General features: G+C 36.6%; 1 protein-coding gene across 2 annotated transcripts in view; it reads right to left on the bottom strand.

Annotated features, from left to right (window-relative positions):
• LOC145771393 (glutamate--cysteine ligase catalytic subunit-like) overlaps nucleotides 1-11,779 on the bottom strand; it is a 30,162-nt gene extending 18,383 nt beyond the window's left edge. For both annotated transcript variants that reach the window (XM_082583153.1, XM_082583155.1), the window contains exons 1-3: nucleotides 11,613-11,779; nucleotides 10,898-11,010; nucleotides 169-285 (exon numbers count right to left, since the gene is read on the bottom strand). In XM_082583153.1, coding sequence (XP_082439279.1) covers nucleotides 169-285; nucleotides 10,898-11,010; nucleotides 11,613-11,765 — 383 coding nt within the window. In that variant the 5' untranslated portion in view covers nucleotides 11,766-11,779. The remainder of the gene's footprint in view (nucleotides 1-168; nucleotides 286-10,897; nucleotides 11,011-11,612) is intronic.
• Nucleotides 11,780-15,575: the final 3,796 nt, after the last annotated feature.

Here is a 15,575-nt window from a genome sequence, read left to right as displayed (position 1 = left end):
CAAGGTGTATAAACCAAACTTTGTAGAGTGCAGTTAATTCTCATTGAGGCGATAACTTGCATCATATAAAAAATTGTGATCAATGCAGCATAAGCATTCATATATATCGCATGTACAATGTACATATTGTTATGACTCAGCACAATCTGGTAGTCAGTTAACAATCACCTCATTTTCATATTTGCCTCTACAACATTAAATTGTGCCATGTAACCAAAATATGGGACCCCTGGAGTTCCTTCAATCATATAACTTGCATATTCTTGTCTCCAGAGTGATGTTAAGCTACAAAATAAAGATAAAAGTAAATTCTTGGCCTGATCAAAAAGGCAACAATATCGTGCAAACGGTAAAACACAAAAAAGAGGTACAAAGCTTGGAAACGAAATTACAATAATTTTTTATAGAATTAAACAGAATGAATGATAGATTGACTAGGCATTCAATGTTAAACTTGGTGACTTAAACATCAGTGGTATCTACAATATGAAATCAAAGTAACCATTACGGTTTGTATCACCTTAAAGTAAGATCATCAGATGGTTCTTATTCAAATAGAATCTAATGCAAAAGGTAAATGTATTCACTTTACGTTTAAAAGATTATTTGACTTGCGACTTCACAGATTAATGGGAGGAATGCAATTTATTTGAATTAAAATAAACAAACCATTTGGAGATATCAGTGATTACTGATTAGCGCATCAGTCTCTGAATCAATACGCATGGGTTCAATACCCGGTCGCGATCGTCTCATCTCATACCAAAGACTTTTTACAAATGGTACTGAATATACTTCTTGCTTTGCAATGAGCAATGAACTTGATTCGGGTAATAATGTAGGCTACTCAGTTACACCTCTATACGACTGCAATGACACTGTCTGCTTTGCAAAGCACTGAGGAGCAACGCATGCTGCAATGGATACGACACTATATAAAAACAAGTATTATTATTATTATTATATCTGCGGGTCTGCTACTATTCGGTGAGTCCGATTCGGTGAGTTCCTAACCTCTAACCCTAACCCCAAACCCCTAACCGTAAAACGGCAATGATAATTAGGCTACGGTACCCGATAATTAAAAAAAAAAAAAATTGAAAAAATTCCCCGTTAAGGGATCGGACTCACCGAATCGGACACACCAAATCGGACTCACCGAAACGGGCCATTCCGATATCTGCAACACTTCCCATTAACTTTCTCATAAAATATATAGCAACAAATTTATCACTTCTTGGTTGTGCTCAGTAAAAATTAACAATAGTCCATAGGCGCCGACTTTTATTTTTGCACGGGGTGACGGATAGCATGATATGGCAACCTAAAAACTTTCAAACTGGATGTTTTTGTTTGATTTTTACTAAGCGTGTTTCGTAGATGCAATTGTATTTTCACACTTGATTTGTAGCTAGATAATTTACAAAGCAACTTTAAGACAAAGCACAGGAGGTATGTCGTGAATTTTATTGTTACGTTGCTGCTCTGACACTTAACATTTGGCAAAAATATTTTTGCGAACAGCAGCTCTGTCAATCCAACTGTTAATCAACTGGTCAAGTTGTAACCATGAAGCTTCAGCTTGATAAACATTTAAAATTAGGACGTGGTTCAATCGCTGTTGCGTCATGGTAGATCGCAAGTAGGCTTTTATGTGCCTGAGTGGACTAAACGATCGCTCCGCCTCGCGGGTGGTGGAAGGCAACGACGAGTATATTTTCACAATGCAGACCACGTTTGAAAGCATTAATGAAATTATTTCATTGCTTGCAAATAGATCAAGCAGTTGCGACATAGTTGAAACAAAAATCTGTTCTTGCTGTTGAAAACTTTCCAGCTGTTGCAATTCCAGACGCAGAAGCGTTGGGTTTATGTCATCTTTATATGTGGCAGCGACATTTTCAAAAGCAGCTCTGTTCTCTTCGGATGCTTGATCCTTGGCAAGCAGAACTGTTTTCATGTCATTGATCGTTTTCATGTCCTGCTGTGAATAACGTGACTAAAGTGAAGAAGAACACTGTTTAAATACGTCTAAATAAATGCTTTGGTAGTAAGCATCTACGGTAGAAAAAAGCGGTTGCTGTTGCTGGTCATCGAAAGATCTTGCAGTACGTCTACCACGGCCACGCGGCAAAGATGGCAACTGCAAACCCATATCAACAGCTGATTTTTTACATGCGTCGAACAACTCAGATGTCTCACTTTCTGTTGCTGCATTCTAAGAAACTGTTGATAATACGCCTTCCAGTAATTCACGTACCTTTCCGACATTGATCCCACGTTTCTGAACAGCGATATGTACAGGGCTTAAAATAAGCAAAAGCTTTTGCAGGACACGCAAGGAAAAGTAAACGTCAAAATTCTCCATGGATAAAACATGGCTAGTGGCATTGTTTCGAGTGACAGCATCCATGCCATCTTCTTTCGATGCCGTGTCAAGCCAATCTAGTATGACCTCATACTGGTCAAGAAAAGCATTTACGGCTGGGAGCTGCATTACCCAAGTAGATGACAGTACACTCCAATTGAAATCGGAAAATAATTTAAAATGCAAAATCTTGAGTAATTGAAAAAAGTTGCTTTTATTATTGGGAATTGGCAGGGGGTGTAGCTTTCCTCGAATAGAATCATGTAAATGTGTAAATTTGCAAAACGTCAAAACTGCTACTTTACTAAGTGTACTTTTTAAATAAAACTCAAAAAGTTTTGAAAATTGCATTTTTTTTAATGAAATTTGAAAATAGATTCATTTAGGGGGTGGAGCTATCAATCATCGAGATAATTTTATTTCCAAGTATTTTATAGCTGTCATAATTTATAGCGATATTATTAGCAGTTTAAAAATTTTCAAAAAAGATTTTTGATGGAGGCAATAGAAAGATCGTATTTTATTGATTAATAAATCCCATTGTAAACCTAACAAATGTAACAATGACTTATGACAAGTAACAAATAAAACGATCGCAACAACAAGGAAAAAACTCGTAGTCACGTGTTGCGTAATCTTCACGTAGCTTGCTTGATGTTACGCGAGTATCATGCTTGTGACAAAAACAATCATTTTCTTCGCAATGCTGTATTGGTTCACCTCTTGCTTTACGTTGAGTTGAAGCGAAAACCAATGATCAAAAAAAGATTTAAACGTCCGTTCAAATTACATTTATTTGCAGTAAGTAATGTAACTTAAACGGGGTGGCTGCCACCCCGCCACAGCGGTTACGGGGTGGCCGCCACCCCGTAACCCCATAAGTCGGCGCCAGTGCAATAGTCTATTAATAATTTTTGGGCCAACTAGTTTTCAACTCCGGCTCTGGAGGTGTGTATGCCAACTGTGTGTGTGGCTGTAGTCAAGTTCATGACCTTGCATAAATGTAATTTTATGTGTCATTGACTCATTATAGTAAAGCAAGAATACACAAATACATTTTTTATGTTGGCTGTAACATTGGTCTTAAATGTCTGGATTCAAGAAAGTTAATCAAAAATCCTCAACATCTTAACAATACTACACATTAGATAGCCAAATTTCAAATATACTCAAATATTTACTTCTATAAATGAACACTTTTAAAAAACAGTAAGTATTGCCAATGCCATAAAGCACCTTTTTAAATGGGCCTGGTTATCGCTTCAGTGCTTAATAAGAGTAGCGTACGGCACCAACAACCAGGGCTATTGAGGAAAAAAACTTTGGCCCGATACGAATGACACTCTCAGGCTCCGAATTCAGACACTTCCAAGAAAAACACACCATATCCAACAAATACAAGATGGTTTCTAAGTTCTCGGGCTTCTTGGAATGGTTCCCTTAAAATTATCCTGAGTCCAAAAGTACCCTATGTACGTCCCTGTCAACGCTACTGCCAACAACCGCTTGGTTAAAACATTAATCATTTATATGAGGTAAATATAACAAGGCTGAAAGCTCCGGCCAGAGTTTAAATTCTCTAGCCAGAGCATTCTGCTTCCAGCCAAAATCTTGCCTCCGGTGCATCACTAGGGCCAACCCAACACACTCTGCTGCCCACCCAAGACTTTGTCTAATGGAATTTTTAAACTTAACTCTTGTGATAAATACTCTTAAATCAGGCGTGTTCAATGTTTTTGTTTGCTATTGGTTGCCAAAACACAAAGTGAAATATAGAGAAGGGTCAGAGTGCCTGATATTACTCTGCTTTACAGTTCATATTTCCACCGCAATGCTGTTTCTTGTTGTATGCAGGGAAATACCGCCACTAAACATTTAAACAAAGTAAACAAATAAAAATGAAGAAAACCCTTCTGCACTTTCAAGCATGTCATCGTCTTTGCCAATATGGGTTTGTTGCAAACAGCAAGTTTGGTTGGCATCAAGAAAACTGATGCTATTTATGAGCATTGAGCAATGAGCTTACATTTTCATCAATGAGCTAATGGAGCAATGAGCAAAGTACCATTGGCCATGCAATGTAAAGACAACATAAAGATTTGTGGTAAACATACTGCACATTAGGGTGTACCAAAAAAATAAAGTTCTTTGGATTTTTTAGCCTATTTGCTAAAACTTGCAGTTGGGGTCACAATCAACTTTACAACAAATTTTTTTCAATTTCAATGATGCCGGTATTCTGCGTTTTCATGACGACGCGGCCAAAAATTCATGTTTTGGTCATATATTCAGATCCATAAGTGTTAGAGACTTCATTCTTGGTTTGGTGCTATGGATGCAGAATGTCCACTATCCTATCACCAGCAGGGTTGAGAAAAACCCGGGTTTTTTTAAAAAAGCCCAACCCGCTCGGGTTTTTTAAAAAAACCCGGGTTTTTTTGGGTTTTATTGGGTTTTTTAAAAAAGATGCAAAAAAAGGTAGATTCATGCTTATTTCACCTCAAAACTACTTTTTACGAATGAAGTGCCTTTCACTCACAGTACATGCTTGCATAACTCAATAAAATAATGCACTAGGGCTGTAGTTGCTTGAATGTTGCATCATCTATTAATTTCAAGATCAAGTTGGATGTTGCATCATCCACTGATTTCTATACCAAGTTGATGCTACCGTGGTAGAAATCACATTATTGCATCATTTGCTTTAGATTTGAAGGCAAGGAGCGTTTATGCCATCATATTTAAATATTTTTTATCATTTATACTTATATATATTATATATAGTAATGGATGAGCAATTGAGCGATTACGTGGCCAATGGCCATTTAGGCAAATGCTCTGAAACAGCCATGCATTAGAATCCAGAATCTGTAATTGGTAAATAGCCTCCTAAATTGCATTTCACATCATCTGTCTTGTCGCATTTTGCAAGCGAAAAAAGACTTCGACGCATGCGCATCGTCGATCACGTGACTATCACACGCTCTCGCGGGTCCAACGGCCAGTCCTGCACATGTGCGTTGAGAAAAGTCGTGCGCAACGTCGTTGTCTTCCACGCGCGTGCAGCCAACGGGAGGTGTCAGTTCTTCCGATTCCGATAGCCCCGACGTTCAGCCAACACAGGCGATGAGCGAAGACGCCAGACAACTCTGACGGACCTCTTCTCCATGGGCGGGGTCCAGACGGAAGACTCCAACAACAGTGATGATGATGAAATTAGCTCCATCTCAAACGAGATTTCCTATTTTATGAAGCAGAAGCTTGCTTTTGGGCAAGCTGATCCGCTTTCCTGGTGGAAAGCAAACGAAGGCGAGCTACCGCTGCTGAAAAGGCTAGCCGAGAAGGTGTTTGTGACCCCAGCGACCTCGGCTCTAGCGGAGCGATGTTTTCAAAAGCTGGCCTGACCGTCACGAAGCTGAGATCCCGACTGACGGGTGACCATGTCGATCAGCTTGTGTTCTTAAACACCAACATGGGCCTGGAGCTGTAGACGTTATTTTGTGTTCTTTTTTCGCAAATTTTTATGGCGTTTTTTCGTGTTTTCTAGCGAATTTTCATAACGTTTCTTTTAATAAAATCACATTTTGCAGTGTGGTGAATAGTTGTGATATTCGAAATCGAAATTCGGAAATCGAAAATAAATTGAATTTCGAATTCCGAATATTCAAATAATCGAAATTGAACACCCCTAAATTCACATCCTTAAGTCCTAATTTAAAGTTTGTTTTAAGTGCCTTGTAGTGTTTTTGTTCATTTTTTTAATTTTCTAATGAAAACTGGACAAATATGATGCTCTGGGTTTTTTTATGTTTTTTTTGGGTTTTTTTAAGTGGGTTTTATTAAAAAAAACCACCCGGGTTTTTTTGGGTCGGGTAAAATACCAACAACCCTGATCACCAGTCACCACTCAATACATTTATAGGCTATACCCTAAAGGCCTAAGGTCGTCAGTTTTTGAGTTTTTTGCTAAAAACTAATTTTTGCCCTGTTGTCATAGAAATTTATCCAAAAATAATCTTAAAAAACATGAAAGTCAACAAATAATTCATAATGCTAAATTTGAATATTTATAAGTACTGATATGTATGAAAGTTTTCTAGCTCGATCAACTGACAAGCATTGACTGAAAGGCACTATGTATTAAATAAGCAAAAGAATTGTTACATATCAGCTAGAGATGTACCGATACCAATATTTTGGCCGATACCGATATCACTTTTTTAGGCCGATACCGATACCGATATTTTGGCCGATACTTTAGTTTAGTGTTACAAATAGAAGCAATTTTGGTATTTGCAAGGAATTGTATCAAATGCTAAGTTTGACCTTTTTTTTTAAAGGTCCCATAGTCAGATACTGAGCTTTGGGGAATGAGAAGATATAAGGTTCTCATTATACTAAGTCTTCGGCACTAAGGAGAGTAGGGTGGCCAGCTCCTCTCTCTCGGCCGCCTTTACTTCAGCAACTATGCACACCCAATTTATTACACCCTGGGTATAGGTGAGCGGTGTTTATCAACAACCAGCTGAAGCCGGGAGTCGAACCAGGTTTGCATAATTGGATAGCCAACGCCTTATCCGTTGCACCATCCCACCGCCAAGTTTGACCTTATTTGCATATAGAACTATTAAAAAAAGCCTTGAATTGGCATAGTTTATTAAAGATTCAAAAATTCAATCTCAACCGCATTGTTGTGTCATAATAGTAGGTTTTGGTAATGAAAGGCCACCGTAATTGAGGACTGGGGTATAAGGGAAGAAACATTACATCATAATTGGGGTTTCTGAAACATTAATATTTTAGGGTTTGCATAAACTCTCCAAATAGGCTATCATAATTCATAATAAGATGTAAACCAAGTCATTTGTGTAGTCGAAAAAAAACTATTAGACAAGTAATGTGCAATGTTGTTTGGTTGAGCAGCTTTTGCCGGGCCAAGACTACCCAGGTAGCAAAAACGTATAATTTTGCATCTTTTTTATGTTACTAAACGTTTAAAAAACACATGTAACTTGGTTGTTTTTATAGTAAGCTGGTTCTATCAGCTTGTGATTTAATATTGTTATTATTATTATTAAGCTTAAACAATGTCATGGCAGAGTAAGTACGCTGCGCAACGAACTCCAATAGTTATCCCCACTTGCTGCTGACAAGTCAAAGAACATCTATGTCTTGTGATGTTGCCGATTTGCGTCACATTTTTGTGTTTTTTTATAGTGATAATTGCTCTTCGCTATTTCTGTTGCGTTACTTGGTGTGGTGTAGCACGTGTCATCACACACCACCATCTCTCTTGATAACAGCGCAGTGTGACTTTGCGGATTGCCTGGCTTGACTTATACTTGTTTTCTTTCGTGTTGATTCATTCTTTATTTTCAGTTAACAACAGTGTAGCAGTGCAATCGGAAACTTAAAGACTTGTTTAGTTTGTCATTTAATATTCCGTTAACATTCTTTACAGCTTGTTTTCAATTGCATGATAATCATGTTTTAAGTTTATAGGTCAGCAACAATTTTGTCACAGCAAAAATGCGTTAATTTTGAAGGCTGCCGAGCTGGAAACAGCTTGTCCAATGTATAAGTCAAACCTGGCTTTTTGTGGTGAAAATCACTTGTGAAAATCTCGAACTATACTCGAGTAGGCTATAATAAATAGGGTAATAAGTAAAATTTTGAATGTTAGGATACAGAACAAAAATCGCCCGAGGCTAAATTTTCATGTCAAGTTAAATATTTTTGCTTCTGGAGTGCCCTATAATTAAATAAGTCACGCCATAGTTACGCTACACCACTGTCTGTACAGTATAACTCCTGTTGCAAGCAGGTTAACCACAGTTGATCTAAACTGCTTAGTGGATGAACAACGGAGAATGACTGGTATTTAAAGCGCAGATGAACAAGAAAAAAAAACAGTTCCCGAACTTCATTGAAATGCTGCATGTTGCGCCATAACATTGTTCTTTGTAATACCGCTTTGAAAGAGGATTACGACTATGAATAAACTTCATTTTGAATTGAAAAGACATGACGTAATGTCTTCCATTCTTAGTTATCACATATTTTTTCATTACGTAATGTCTTGTAGGAATAAATTGAAAATCAGTATAATAATTCAAAATGAAAGCAATGGGACTACGAATCCTCACTAAACCAATCAATCAATAGTCTTGTTGCGTCTAAGAGGACAACCTTATATGTTACTGATCTCCGGAGCCGACGTAAGCCTTAAAAGTTATGTCGACTTATTCTTGATGCCCCCCTTAACGAAAATTGTTCTTTGTAATACCGCTTTGAAGGTGGATTGCGACTATGAACAAAAGAATAATTTTTAAACTTCATTTTGAATTGAAAAGACATGACGTAATGTCTTCCATTCTTAGTTATCACATATTCGTTCATTACGTAATGTCTTGTAGGAATAAATTGAAAATCAGTATAATCATTCAAAATGAAAGCAATGGAACTACGAATCTTCACTAAACCAATCAATCAATGGTGTTGTTGCATCAAAGAGAACAACCTTAGGCCTATATGTTACTGATCTCCGGAGCTGACGTAAACCTTAAAAGTCATGTCGACATATTCTTGATAACCCCTAAACTAACCCCATAACGAAAATTGTTCTTTGTAATACCGCTTTGAAGGTGGGCGACTATGAACAAAAGAATAAATGTTAAACTTCAATTTGTATTGAAAAGACATGATGTAATGTCTTCCAACCTTATCACATATTTTTTCATTACGTAATGTCTTATAAGAATGAATTGAAAACGAGTCTATTCACTAAAAAGGAGAGCAATGGGACCACGAATCCTCACTGAACCAATCACTAAAAGGTCTTGTTGTGCCTACTGATCTCTGGAGCTGACGTAAACCTTAAAAATATGGACTTATTCTTGATATGGAATTTGACTACCGTACATAGCCTATATTACATATCGATTACCGGTAATGGATATTTTGTTTCAATGCACTTCAAAGTTAAAACGTATTTGTTTACCACAACCAAACCACTTGTGACGATCGAATTTGTTAATTTATTATTCGATAAAATGTTTAGATGATGTCACGTCATTACGCCGATTTGAGATATAATTTCATTCATGACGTCGTATGGATGAAAAACTTTTACAAGTTTTACACTCTGCTGAGAGTAAAAAAGAAACACATATTGGAGAAATTGAGTCTCTTTCACAACTTAAGAATCGAACAACGCAAAACTGCTGAAACAAAACGTTTTGTTTGAGTGAAAGAATCACTGCAAGCAACCAATGCCAAAAGGCACGCGCAAGAAGTCATGGGAGTGTGAGATATCAGCAATTTGAACAGGTTGTTATTTTTCTATATCAATGTGACGTTAGTTACAACTTTAAAAAATCTGTATCTTTATTCTGTGGAAAATCCGCAGCAAACGCCTTTTTTACATGTTTAGTATCGGCCAAATTTTGCCGATACCGATACTCAAAAAGTGACCGATATCACCGATACCGATATATCGGTACATCTCTAATATCAGCATAAATATTCATATTTTGCATGAATTTTTTGTTAAATTTCATGTTTTTTAAGATTTTTTATGGATGAGTCCCTATGACAATAAAACAAAAATTAGCTTTTAGCAAAAATTTCTAAAACTAAAGGCTTTATAAGGTATATAAATGTATATATTGTGTGGTGATAGGAAAGTGAACATTCTGCATCCATAGCACCAAGAATGAAGTCTTTAGAACTTATTGTTTAAGTCTGAACCTATTGCACATTCAAGTTGTGAAAATGGCCTATGGCTAATTTGATATTTTTCTGCAATAAGGCAAACATTCTTGTATAACATTTTTTGTTTCTTGCAATGTAATGCTGTAATATAACCGGCTTATACCGGTTGGTACCTGTGTGCTGTGTTGATTATATATACCACTTAAATTGCATTTTCTCAAAAAACAAATGAAAAGCAGTTAGTAAAGCAGCTGGAATTTTATTAGTCAATTGTTTTGTTTATTTAATATATATATAGTGCCGTTCAACCGTTGATTCAATGCTTGTGAGTTGATTGAGCTAAAAAGCTATCATACATACCAGTATAAATATTCACATTTAGCAGGAATTATTTGTTGAATTTCATGTTTTTTAAGATTATTTTTGGATAAATTCCTATGACAACAGGGCAAAATTTAGTTTTTAACAAAAAACTCAAAAACTGAAGACTTTAGGGTATATAAATGTATTGAGTGATGATGGGAAAGTGGACATTCTGCATCCATAGCATCAAGAATGAAGTCTCTAGCACTTATGGATTTGACTAGGCCTATATGACCAAAATATGACTTTTTGGCCGCGTCGTCACGGAAACGCAGAATACCGACGTAAGACGTCATTAAAATTGAAAAAATTTTGTTGTAAAGTTAATTGTGACCCCAAATGCAAGTTTTAGCAAATAGGCTAAGAAATCAAAAAAACTTTCATTTTTTTGTACACTCTACTGCACATCCAACCATACATTGTTCAACAAAAATGTTCTACTTATAAACGTACTCTTTATCGCCATTGTTTTCTCTTTCTTGCAGTTTGTTGCAAAGTTCTTCACCTCTCAAGGAGAGCTTCACTTTTTTATTTTCATGATCGAAATGAATGATCATATATTCAACCTAAAACACAAATTTATACACAAAAAATATTGTAACAATTACAGTATACAATCATGGAAAGTTAAAAATAAAAATTAGTTACAAAAGCTTCATACTAACTTATTTATTTGTATTCACACTTATTGGTTGAGTAGGCCTAATAAATAAAACCTACCTACTACTTATTTAGGAATTACAAAAAAATCAATTTAATATTAAACTCTCCTCTCCATTTGAAATGTTTTATATCATAAATTGGCAAAGAAGAATGGCAACAGGCTCTAAATGTTTGAACAAATTCATGCTTGAAACTTCACATTAAGTTGGCTGAATTAAACAGGTCTACACATAAACTGAATAAAAACTACCTAAATGAAAGTTGTAAACAAAAAGCAAGTTATGACAAAACATATCTCCTGGTAATATCAAAGCTACACCATATCAAAACATAAACAATATAAATTGTTGTGATCCAAAGTCAACAATCAAAAGTTCGATTGATTCCTTTTATTTAAAAATACTGATACAGTGTGCCGCTTTTGATAAAGCCCCACATTTCACATTGATATAAAATATTTATGAATACCGTAATGTTTTAAATACATAATCTACTATCAGAGTACCTCATCACCCCATTTCAAAATATCGCCAGGACGCTTCATAAGCCGCTTGTAATTGTTGACAAATTGAATTATCCCATGTTTTTTTACATTTTCGACATAAGGCATAATTTCATTCCATTGTAAAGGTTCACCTTCAAAATCTAACAAGCCCATTTCTAAACAAGCAAAGTAACCTAATAAAATAATTCTAAACATTACATGTATTACAAAACAGCTACAAAGTTATTCTGCTCTAGATTTCCAAGTAAAGTGCAACAAATTCATCACGATACAGATAATGCAGTCCGAATACCAAATGATCTGATTCGCATACAGTACCGTGAGACTCAAAAGCTACCAGACTCAAATGAGAACAGTGCTCATCGTTATTGTACTAACCACTCAGATATTCACATTAATTATTTCTATTATATATATATATATATATATATATATGTGATTTTTTAAAAGCGATGTCATGAGTTTAGGCATATATTTTTGTAAAATATAAGTTTACACTTGCACTATAAAGACATGAACTTGACATGAATAAAACAAAAAACATTGCAAAACCAAAAAAGTTAAAGTTGTAAAGTGCCTTTCTTTAGAAATCAGAATTGTGATTGTACGACAATCAACTACCTACTGTAGTCTGTAGGTATATGATTGCAAGCCTGAAGCAGCCGGCGGCTATCGCGGCCATGGCCGCTAAGTAGTGCTTGAATGACCGCTTGTGCTACCTTCTCCGTCGGCCAGGTTTGGCCGCCGGTTTCTTCTAGCCAATTATTTAATTTCGCAATAGAATGATCGTGGATTAAATGTGGAAAATATGTAGTATCAAAGAGTGACGCAGATTTAGGTCAGCGCATCATAGTAACCTGGGTTTATTTTTTCGGTCATTTATCGGTCATTGACCAATTTTTTAGCAAAATGTCCGAAAAAAATATAGTCAATTCGGTCAAAATGTCCGAAAAATATATAGTCAATTCGGGTGTTGCACGGTTGAGTTTCGCTGATGAACGTTGAAGAAAGTTTTCTCAGATAAAACACGACAACGTTTCTCAGCGAAACTTGTTGTAGCTCATAGACGCCTAACTATTTTTTTGGCCGTGGGGGCGAAAGCGTGTTTCATCAGCAGCAACGTAAATTCAGCAAAATGTCACGCAGATGGATGACATAATTATGTCGTCACACTAGGATTGCTTTTATTGCCACACTCGGAGTTATCGCTACGTTCGACCTACCGTTAATTATTATAAACAAAACTCGACCACTTCGGTTAAGCAAACACATGCCATGCGTCTGCGTAAACTAGCGGTTGATGGACTGCGACTCTTTAAGCTAAGCACAACATAAAGTTTACCAACGAATTAGATTTACTACCATGAAACAAGAGACGAAAAGGTTTACTAAAAAGTAAAAGGTATACTGTAAATGGAATAACAATGTCTTGAAAATGGAATGCAAATACTAACTTGATTATACGCTTGAAAATGTACCTGTTGAAAGTAAAACCATTCACGTTTACATCAATTCAACAGCACGTCACCTTGAATAAATTTAGAAGTTGCTGACATCCGTAAACAGCCCTTGAAAAATAGTTACGGAGAGACGTTTGATTATAGCTCCCTTTTCACTACAATATCGCAACTTATGACTGACCTGTTTTCGTGTTGCAGATGAAACAAAATATGCGCATATTCCCGCCTTTTATCAGGTTTCTATGGCAACGGTCGTGTGTGCGCCATGCAGTTTGCGCGAGTCCGTTGTTGCGTTGATTATTCCGCATGTGCGCAATGCAGTTTGTACCAGCCCTTGTTGCGTTGGTTGGTGGTTACGTCGTGCCAAGACTTCAAGTTCATTTTCACAGCGAGCGGTTCACTGCCGCGACAAATCACTGCCGCGACAATTCACTGCAGAGGTTTCGACTTTCGAAAGCAACATCGAGTCTGTTTGCAAGCGCATAAAGCTAAACGCACGCTCCGTCTACGTAGCAAATTATGTTGTTTTTGGGTGCATTCAACATCTGATGACATTGAATCGACACAAAATGGTAGATTTTGCTATGTTGCAGGCAGCAAAATCAGTCATTTTTACATTGATTCAACGTCTGCAGACGTTAAATCAATGTAAAAATGACAGATTTTGTCTGGTGTGGAATTGTAGCATCCTACTCGTTCTAGTGATTATTTATCGCAAAGCTGTTGCGGTTTGCATTCAAAAAATGTTGTCCTGCTGCCGATCGCTAGTTCATCTGTTGTTTTATGTATCAATACAGCATAAAAAGTTGGCGCCTATGTTGTAGCTAGTCAGGAAGTGCAAATTTTGGTTTGTATCAGCTACTTGAAAGGAAATATTTTCCTCAGAAAAAATGACCGAAATAAACAAAAAATGACCGAATTTTTTCAAGTCATTTCGGACAAATGACCGAAAAGTGTCAGCGAAAAAAAAAACCCAGATAGTAACTACTGTTGTATTGAATATATCCAGCTGCGATCACCAGCGCTGTAAGTTTTGTTTGCAATTCCCGATGTTTATTTTAACGAAGTGTTAATCCGAAGTGCTAATTTACATCGGCTGGCAATATTGTCGTTTTTATATTGATTCAATGTTGTCGGATATTGAATCGTTGTTAAAAAGGAGAACTGGGTTAGTTGACATCCCTGGGTAAAACACATTTCTTCACAGTTGAGAACGCTGTGGGTTAGTGACTTCACACCCTCAATGGTGACATCATAACAAAATAAATGGTCAAGTTTTATGAAAGGCGGTATGCAGTTGAAACAATTTACTGAGCTGCAAGCAGTGAAAACAATTTAGGGTCGTTAGATGGTCCGCAATACCGGATTACAATCCCGATAAAGCATTTAATGCGTGGTACAACGATTCTATTGCAGGACATCACCCAGACTTCAACAACGTTAAGTGATCATTTTAACATTGTTGCAAGTTTAATGCTATTTACTTGTGCTATCGTTATTGTATTTTGGCCTCCAAGCACACAGATTTGGCCGCCGAGAAGGAGCTCTCGGTAGGCCACGATGGCTGCCGAAAAAAAACACGAGTTTTAAGGCCTGGATTGATTACGGTACTGATCAGTTATCCTTTTAAACTAGGCTAGTAACCTAGGAGGAACCCAATGTGACAATATGAAGTACAATTAAAAAAGCACCACAAAAGACAACTGGAAATACAGACGAAATCGGTTAATAGTATGCCACTTAAACGTATCAATCGTTTATTTGAATCAAAACCTGAAATCCTAAACCAAATCCAATCTAATGTTAAGTAAAAACATCGGATAAACGTATACATACCGCTTAAAAGAATAAGTCGGATAAAAGCATCAGGATTTGCTTCTCGTTTGCATACTTCATTCATTTAATCGTATAATTGTACCCGTAAGCGAAACGAGAATGTCTCTTTTTTGCTTTGCATAGTTGTCTGCAATGTTCAAAGGCGAAATGAAGCAAAGGTGAGACAGACGCATGCGATCAAAACAAAGGCAAGTGTCTGCAATCCCAGACGAAAATCTTATGTGCTAGACATAGCACTGCAAACAACCAATTTTCGCACAGCTGGGTTTCATTAAAACAGGAGAGCAGACAAAAGGAATAATCACACTTCTCAATAAAGAAGTTTAAATGCTTTTGATGTCATCCGTCAGCGACTGGCCTTCCAAGGAATAGACAAAGACAAATTATTTCGGCTTGAGAGGGAAGCAAGCATGTCCACAAGTTTAAACCAGATTACTTTAGAGAATTTTTTTCAATGCTGAATACAAGTAGCCTACTGTCGTGAAATGTAGTGCGTAATTTCATTTGTGCAGTTTTGTTCAGTTGAAGAGCATCGCAAATTAATTATTTTACCAGACAGCGCAAAAGGTTTGAAAAAAAAGCCTTTGCGATTTCAAAACAAACAATGACTGTGAGTCGCGTTTTTCTAGGATACCTTTATTTTCGTAAGCCACTTTCCATAATCAAA

The sequence above is a fragment of the Aplidium turbinatum genome, chromosome 5, assembly GCF_918807975.1.
Source record: "Aplidium turbinatum chromosome 5, kaAplTurb1.1, whole genome shotgun sequence".
Taxonomy (NCBI): Eukaryota; Metazoa; Chordata; class Ascidiacea; order Aplousobranchia; family Polyclinidae; genus Aplidium; species Aplidium turbinatum.
Note: the sequence above shows the minus strand (reverse complement) of the source record. Positions and strands in the feature narration are given on the sequence as shown.